At 44.5% G+C, this 9068-nt stretch overlaps 1 protein-coding gene across 1 annotated transcript; it reads right to left on the bottom strand.

Annotated features, from left to right (window-relative positions):
- Positions 1-3384: 3384 nt before the first annotated feature.
- WNT8A (Wnt family member 8A) lies at positions 3385-8473 on the bottom strand. The gene is made up of 6 exons (XM_061423607.1): positions 8406-8473; positions 8276-8309; positions 7907-8045; positions 6658-6783; positions 5248-5390; positions 3385-4068 (listed from the first exon to the last, which is right to left on the bottom strand). Exons 1-6 carry the CDS (start codon positions 8471-8473, stop codon positions 3523-3525), a joined length of 1056 nt encoding a protein of 351 aa, XP_061279591.1. The 3' UTR covers positions 3385-3522.
- Between the last annotated feature and the right edge of the window lie 595 nt (positions 8474-9068).

The raw sequence follows: 9068 nt of genomic DNA, 5'->3' as shown, positions 1-9068 counted from the left end.
GTCCTTCACTATCTCCCAGAGTTTGCTCAAGCTCATGTCCATTGAGTTCTTAGGAGTCATTAATTCTGCTCATGGCAAAGATGGGGAGAAGAGGGAGAAGGAAGAAGAGGTGAAGGAGGAAGAGGAGGAGAAAAAGCTTTGTAAGGGCCTGGCAAGCCTAGACTGAGAAAACAGAAGCTTCTATTCTCCAGGCAATGTGGAGCAGTGCCTGAATTTACTGAAATATGGGACTTGGCTCATGGACAGGTTTCCCTCATCGAGTTGATTCCTTTTTCAGCAGTTTTTCAAGATCCACTATCAGATTGTGACTGCCAACCTGCCTGTCTTGGGCCCTGAACCTATCAAACATGAGTTTTTACTGTTCTGTCACCTTAATGATAGCCAGCTTGTTAAGGATGAGCCAAAAGGGTAGGAGTGTAGGGTTGTAACTATTGAATCTGAATGCCACTGTAATGCCTAGAAATGACCCCCTGACAGGAAGGTGATGGATGCAGAGAAATCCAAATTCCTTTAGTTTGTAGCCCAGGGTCCATGTGGGAAGATTGGTTGATTGCCATGAGGGTAAAATGAATGAGGTTGGAAGAAGCTTGGAAGGATTGGGACTATGAGCTTTGAGGGGAAGTAGGCAAACTGTTCATGGAATTCTCAGTTTCATTAGTGAAAATCTCAAATATAAACCCCTAGAAAACATAAGGCATGTTCTCCATGATTGATAGTTGGGTTGGGAAGATCTGCTGGAGAAGGGATAAGCTACCCACTTCAGTATTCTTGGGCTTTCCTTGTGGCTCAGATGGTAAAGAATCCGCCTGCAACGTAGGAGACCTCGGTTTGATCCCTGGGTTGGGAAGATCCCCTGGAGAAGAGAAAGGCTATCCACTCCAGTATTCTGGCCTGGAGAATTTCCACAGAGTGTATGATCCATGGGGTTGCAAAGAGTCGGACATGACTGACTTTCACTTCACCAGGCATCAGGAATGGTTTTATTTCTGAAAATCTCCCCTAAGGTCATTTGGGAATGTCAACAAGGTCCTGGAGAAAATGTCAAAGCATCAGATACCTGGGGTCTTTGGATGGAGATTCAGTTATGGATAAAGAGAAAAGTCTAGTTTGTTCAATTCCTTAGCAGTTTCATAACTCAGGTTTCATGATGAGTAATTTGGCATCTATATTGAGGGTTTAACCTCAAAGTCAGATAACTGTTTTCCCTCTGAGCCCCAGGAAAATAATCTTTTCTTTTGGTTGCCTATTACTTCACCACAATTTTTGTACTTAGATGATATCTCTTACATCCCCCCTTCTACTACCACCTCTCTCTCTCTCTCTCACACACACACTTCTTTGTTGCTAACTGTAGTGTGTGTGTGTGTGTGTGTGTGTGTGTGTGTGTTTACCTTCCTTGAAGTGAGGTAGAGGAAATCTTCCATTTCCTTGACATAGGCTACTTTTATGGATTTCTTCTTGTCTCTGGTGTCTGACATCTGTGATAGTTGGTAGTTTTAAGTGCACAAATGATTGAGGGCAGGAGAAGGGGATGACTGAGGATGAGATGGTTGGATAGGATCACCAACTCAATGGACATGAATTTGAGCAAACTCCGGGAGACAGTAAGGACGGGAAGACTGGTGTGCTACAGTCCATGGAGTCAGAAAGAGTCGGACATGACTTAGCAACTAAACAACAACAACAAAATAGAGATAAGTGTAGACTTGCAAAGCACCTGCTTATGGTTTTTCTTGAGATGCCAACTTCCTTAATAAATATTTTACCTTCTTTTTCACTTAAACAAAAACAATGGATTGGTTATTCCCTGTTGGCATTAAAAATTAATGTTCTATTAATTCTTTTTGAAGACAAAAAATTTGTTTATTTTGGACAAATATAAAAATACAGAAAAACACAAAAAGGAAAACAAACCACTCTATTTTGGTATTACATGACAGCTAATATTTTTCTCTTTTTAAAACAAAATTGAATTCATTCTGAACATGTTGTTTTGTAACTTTATTTGCTTAATTGTATCATGCATGTTTTTCATGTTACCAAATATTTTTCCAGAATATTATTTTAATGGCTAATATTCCATTGTGCAGCCATGAGTTAATTAGTGTGCCCCGATGTTGAACATTTAAATTGTTTTTTTTTTTAATTTAAAACATTAAGAATGTTTCCCTACTCTTGGTGATCAGCCACTTTACTTATTTATTTAACATAGCTGAATATCTCTTCCCTGTGGGGTGTTTGGCCTTTGCAGAGAGGGAAGACTCTAAAGGCTGAGATGCTCAGATTTAGGAGACCAGTGGCTGAGCCCCTAGGGCTCTCCCCCCACAGATTACCAGTGGAAGATGTAGAAGTGCAAATGAGGAAGGGAGAATCCACAACTTTCCCAGTCTCTTGCCTTGGAGCCCAGCTCCTCCGTGTACAGACACCCCAGGAAGCCTAAGTTGAGAGAGCAAACACACTTTGAATATGGTTCAAGTTCAAAGGGCTTGCTTGTTCCTCAAGTTGCTTAGGTTGCATTAAAATAATACCTTCTAAATAGAGAAATCTGGGTTATTTTCCTATAGGCCAGTGCTTGCGTCTGAATTTTATTATCTGGTATCTAACACTAATATCAAGGGGTTGGTATTTCCAGTTTCTCTTTTAGACTTGTACATCATTGGAATATAGAAGTGGGGTTTCTCATTCCATTTCTGATCCTAAGGTTTCCAAGGAGAGAAACAAAAAGTCTCAAATATGTATACTAGAAGGATTTATTGCAAAATGAAGTTGAGTTCCCAATTTGGGAAAATAACAAAAGAGAGTTGTTCTACAGCTCTTTTGGGAAAAATCCCTCTTGGGAGGCTTTGACTGGATAAGTTGTAGTCACCTGTCCACTTACTGTGCCAATCCCTTCTCCATGGCTCCAGAAATGGTTTCTGAGTTGGAAAAGTTGTCAGGTTATATGGACTGGTTTCCCCAGGAATGGGTAGGGAGAACTTTTCAAAAATGTGCATTGAGTTAAAAAACCCAATACCAAAAATACATCGCTATAGGCAGGTGTGTAGTCTCTGCCTCACTTATCTCTGTGAACTTATAGTTGATCTTTCCGGAGCTAGCTAGAGTAGGGGAAGGTTACTCCTTCAGGAGTCTGGACAGAACTCTTCCATTTTTGGCTTCCATTCCCTCTGATTCTTAGCCATACAGCTGGGTTAGATGTGGTCTGAAACTCCAGGGGCAAGTATTTTGAAGGTCTTTCTGGATACAGACCCCAAATCAAGCTTCCCCTTTAGCAAGCTATAGAATTATAGGCAGGAAGACCAGGAAGTAACTTGCAGAAAAGATGAAATGGGGTCTACCCAAATTAGGAGGCCCAGATTGCTGTATCATCTCAGGCCTCCACTATCCCATGTACAGCAGATATCAAGAGGACAACAGATCAACCCTGTGGTTTTCCAATTGTTTTCCTTACCTCTTCTCTCCAGGAGAGAAGCTGTGCCCCCTCCACTGTCATACAACTGAGCAGTAAGTTCCTGGTGGGTGCTGTCAGGCACTGCCCTTGCCCCGGGACTGAGCACTGCCTGGGGAGCGCGTGCAGTAGTACTTGTTCACCACATGCCGACACTGCTCACACTTGACAGTGCAGCACCACTGGAATTTGCAGTTACAGCTGCTGATAGCCTCGGTTCTTCTCTCTTCCACCTGCAGGCCACATTCTGTGCACAGGCGCCCACAGCTGCATTGCTCCCATCTGGATGTGTTGCGGCTGTTCTGCAGACACTCCCGACCTTCTGTGCCATAGATGCCCAAGCTGGAATTGCGGGTACAGTAATCAGGTGATTCCTCTAAAAAGATCAGCTCAGCTTCTGCACTAGGAAGGAAGGCCTCGGTGGGTATCCAGTGGCCCTCGGCACTGTTCCCAGCCCTTAGCTGCTGTTTATCCATCTCAATTTTCAGTGCCCGTTCGTACTTGGCCTTTAGGTAGTTGCCCAACTCCCTGAAGTTAGCTAGCTGTAGCCAGCATGTCTGGATGCTACAGCTGCCTGAGATGCCGTGACATTTGCAAGTTCTCTTCATGGTGGCTCTCACTGCCTTCAGAGAAAGAAAGAGAGAGGGAGGACAAAAGGAGATTGGCTCTGGGTAGAGAAGATCAAAGGCTAGCAATTAATGGAATATTTTAGAGTTGTATTTCTTAACTTTAGAGTACATCAGAATTATGAGGGAGGCCTGTGAAAAATACTTATTCCTGGGCCCTACCTCAGATCTTCTCAATTAGGAAGTTCAGGGGTTTAAAGGCTTTGATATTGGTGATTTTAATGCTCTTCTGCGTGATTCTTATGGAAAAAGCCAGGCAAGCGTTGAGAAGGTGACTGGAGAGAGGAAACCTAGGCTTAAGGCCCAACTATATCGCTTGTGAGCTTGTTTCTCTTTCTGCCCATAAGATTAAGAATGATCAAGAAAGTACTTTGTTAAAAAGAAGATGAAGAAGAAAGTACTCTGTAAACTAAAAATGAAAAATATGATAATTGGTACTAAGTGTTATAGCTGGGGGCTTGAGTGTTTGTGTGTGTTTGGATTTGTCTTTTGGGCTCTCTTCCAGAGGGAAGGAAACCTGAAGTCTGAAGCCCTATCCCCAAGGTGATTACATTATTGTCGCTTTGAAAACCTCTTCTCTACACTGGGCAGCCAGGGCATCTAGGTATAGGTTCAAAGCAAAATTTTTATGCTCTTAGCTCCAAATACAACTAGAATCCAGATTTGAGTTCAGAACACTCCAAGGATTTCCATGCACCCCAGAAGTCTTTGGGGCAGTTGATCTTCCAGAGAAGCTTAGATCAGTCCCAACCTCTCCAGACCCAGAAAGACATTAGGACATAAGTTGTATGATAAACCCTTGTTAGTTTCCAGCTGAAATGGTTAAAATTTTAAGCCATGGAAGCAGGGCCTTGGATCTGTATTGTTATATGTTCTCAGAAACCTGCCTGTAGAAGGAGTTAGCATATAAGGTTTAGTGATAAAAGGACTAGACTGGAAGATCTGTGTTCATTGCCTGGTTCTGATGCTAATTGGTTGTATTGCCTTGGCCAAGTGATAGCTCTGCCTTAACTGGTTTTGTCATCCAGAGAACAGGACTAGCTATCCTAGTCCTGCTGGGTGGTAAGGGATGAAACATGTTTGAGACAGCTCTTGATAAGTTGTGAAGGTCTGTACAGATGTGAGACTGTTGTAAATGCTCAGCCTGTTGGCTCACTGGTCAACTCTTATACGTACCAGCCTGCCTGCTCTGTTGTTATGAAGATTCATCAGGGCTCTGGCATCCTTCCCTTTCTCCAGGCTGTCCACAAAGAGTTTGGAGATTCTTTCCCCAAATTCAACATTGTCACTACAACCTCCCCAGATCCAGCCATGGCCTCCTGCACATAAGGAAAGAGTAAGTTCTGTGTGTAGCTTCCAGCTGAGTCCTAGAAGAAGACTCACGGTCATTTTAGCTGACATAGCCAAACCATCCCCAAGAGTTGTAGAAGTGTGTAAAGCTATAGCTAAAAGTGAGACAGGGAGGGAATTCCCTGGCTAGTCCAGTGATTAGGATTCCGTGCTATCACTGCCATGGCCTGGGTTCAATCCCTGGTCAGGGAATTAGGATCCCACAAACTGTGCAGTATGGTCAAAAAAAGACAAAAAAAAGTAGGACAGGGAAATGGAGGTATTTAGGGTGGGAATGGGGGTAGGGGGCAGTCCTATTTCTAAAGTCAACTGCCCACCCTCCAGGTACTCCCCAGCTCTAGACAATTCAACTCCATACCCAAAGTAAAATTAAGATGCTGGGGCTGGCCCAGATGATCTCAAAGGTTCATTGCTGTTCATTTTAGAATTCTGTACCATTACTGTACAGTAGTCTTATTAGACTATCTCCTCCCTCATTCGGAGAAGGCAATGGCACCCCACTCCAGTACTCTTGCCTGGAAAATTCCATAGACGGAGGAGCCTGGTAGGCTGCAGTCCATGGGGTCGCTAAGAGTCGGACACGACTGAGCGACTTCACTTTCACGTTTCACTTTCATGTATTGGAGAAGGAAATGGCAATCCACTCCAGTGTTCTTGCCTGGAGAATCCCAGGGACGGGGGAGCCTGGTGGGCTGCCGTCTATGGGGTCGCACAGAGTCGGACATGACTGAAGTGACTTAGCAGCAGCCTCCCTCATTAGTGACAAATCTGAATAAGGATTTTCCAGGCAAGAATCCTGGAGTGGGTTTCCATTTCCTTCTTTAGAGGATCTTCCCAACCCAGGGATCAAACCCAGGTCTCCCACATTGCATGCAGACTCTTTACTGTCTGAGCCATCAGGGAAGGCCTATAAGTCTCTTAGGCTATCTGCAAATAATTTGATATCTATGGATTATGGACAAGCCATTCTAAGCCTGAAATACGAGGGTTAGCTTTAAACTCTCTTTGGCTTCCTCCTTCCTAGATGCCTTGTTGATTTTAGAGCTTGGTGCTACTTGCTTATCCTCTAATCATCTTAGCAGAGTCTTGATCTAGGAGTGGCCACCATGGAAATTTCTGCTGGGGTTTAGGGGTTTGAAGAAGCTGTGTCTCTCAGGCTTTCTCTGGAAGACTTTAGCTTATGCTCAGCTCTAAACCCCTTACCTTTTCCCACACCCATCAGAGGGCACAACTTACCTGTTTTACCATTTTTTGACTCATCACAGCCACAGTTTTCAAAGTCACCCATGCTACAGTTCTTGGTAATGGTGTACATGACTCCAGCAGAGCTGATAGCGTGAATGAAAGAAGTCTCCCTGGTAGCTTTGAAAAGAAAGAGGGAACTAGAAACTAGGACCCTGATGACCCAAAGCAGGCAATGCCATTTCATGTCTCTCTCCTATCCCCCTCCCTCTATGGGTTTATTAAGAGGATGTTACTCTGCTTGAGAGAACAGTACATGATTTCCCAGCATCCTTACTTCATACAGGCAGGAATGAGCATCCCCATGCTACAGATGGGGAAAGTAAAACCCAGAGAGAAAGTGATGAAACTGAGGCCACTGTCCTCACCAGTTATGGCATTGGGACCAGGACCCAGTTCCCCTGATAATCCAGCCTAGGCCTCTGTTCATTAGCCATTGCTTCTGGTCCTCAGGCAGTAAGGATTCAGGGCTATGAGGCTGGCTTATGAAAGAGAGAAGGGCATTTTTCTTCTTTCTGAGGTGGAGCTGGAGCCATGTAATAATTATAATGATAGTACCTACCACTTACTGGGCTTGTATCTGACTAAGGCCTTATAAACATTGTCCCATGTTTTTCTCACCCTATTTGTTGTATACGCCACAGGAAGATACTTTCCCCCTCATTTTCTTTACCCCATTCCTCTCAACTTTCCTCAGGAAACTCTTCATTAATCATTTCTACATAAATGACTTTCTTGCAAACTACTATACATAGTTATAAACAGCTGCACAGGTACATCATGCACACACACACACACTCCACACACACACACACACTTCACATGAGGCATAGCTCAGTGTGATCTCTCAGCTTCTCTGTCGTTGGGATTTTATGACAGCTGAAATTCCCTCAGGGGCTACGAACACTGACTCTTTCCCTCATTTTTATTTCATGCAAATATAAGTGTGTACAAACACAAATACAACATGAATTGGAAAACAGAGTAATTACACTTGTATATAAATACTTTTGTATTCACCTCATTCAACCCTTACGACACTCCTGGTGAACTAAACAGCTGACCTTATTGACCCCAGGGATAACACTGAGGTTCAGAGAAGGGGAAATAACCCACAACAAGGAAGTGGCAGATCACCGATAACTTTTTCATTTCACTGCACACATACATGTTACACATACATACATACTGCACGCCCAACTTCATGGACGTATACACCCTTGTACAGGTTGCACAAACTTACCACTTCTTAGCCTGTTGTGAGTGGAGAGCTGGAGAGCATTTTCAGGGCAGTTCCAACGTTCCCAAGCAAATTGGAATTTGCACTCCTCGATGCCACTCTGGGCGCCCAGGGCCACACTGGTGGTATAGGTCAGATAGGCCTGGCAAAGGGAAAAGGGTGCGAGCTTCAGCCCTGCCTCTCATCAGGTCGTCTGGGTCAAAAGGTACAGACAGGAATCAAATGCGTTAGCTCTCCATTAGGGAATGATTGGTCATAGGTTCCTCTGTGTGTCTGACTTCTGACACTGTCTCCCCTCCCGTCTTTTCTTTCCCCAGAAGAGTTCCCTCAGGAACATGAATGGGTAAAAACAGGAGCAGGAGACCATCCTACCTTGGGCCCTGTTATCAGGAAATTGTTCACTGACCTACCAAAAAGAGAAAAAGTGAGGCAGTTGGTGAATGGGGATGAGATAGTAGAAGCTTCCTTGGTGAGGAGTGAACAGTGGGAGGGAAGGACTTACCAAGCAGAGGCACTGAAGGTTACATAGCATATGCCCACAGCCACTCTGAGAATAAGTAGGTCCCCCATGGCCCTTCCCACCCCCAGAAGACCAAGTCTAGCCCAGGGCCAAGTCCAGAGAAGTGAGGAGAGGGCAGGGTCTTTCTCAGTATTTATGTAGGGAAATGCTGCATGGCCAAGGGGTGAAAAATCAACAGCTCTTCTCATTTGTCCCTCACTGGCAGGGCTGCAGGAGCCACTAACCCAATGAGGGGCCAGGGAGGAGGGATTCAGCCCAAAGCTTGCAAGGGAAACCCCGCCCTGCCCCGCCCTGCCAACTCTTCTTCCCTCCCAGGCTGACAGAGGAGCTGAAACCTTTCCCTACTCAGGAGGTTTCTACCCTCTATAAGTCAGACTTCTTTCTCTTCCTGCTTGAGGGCTCATTAATTGGAATTTTGTAGCCCAGAGAAGACAAGTTTCCTTGTCTCTGCAGAATTAACTCTGCTAATTCTGAAGACAGGTCACCTCTCCCTCAAAGTTATGGGGTTCTCACTCATTAATGAGACCCCACTCCTTACCTTGCCTCCCTCCTCAGGGTGTTAACAATTATAGAGGAACTCTATCTGGAGCTCTCTCCCACTTGTTCTACCCAAGTAATCAAGTGTACCATTCTTGCCTCCTCCCT

Source organism: Bos javanicus, chromosome 7 (assembly GCF_032452875.1).
Source record: "Bos javanicus breed banteng chromosome 7, ARS-OSU_banteng_1.0, whole genome shotgun sequence".
NCBI classification, from domain to species: Eukaryota; Metazoa; Chordata; class Mammalia; order Artiodactyla; family Bovidae; genus Bos; species Bos javanicus.
The sequence above is the reverse complement of the archived record's forward strand: the minus strand, read 5'-3'. Positions and strand labels throughout refer to the sequence as shown.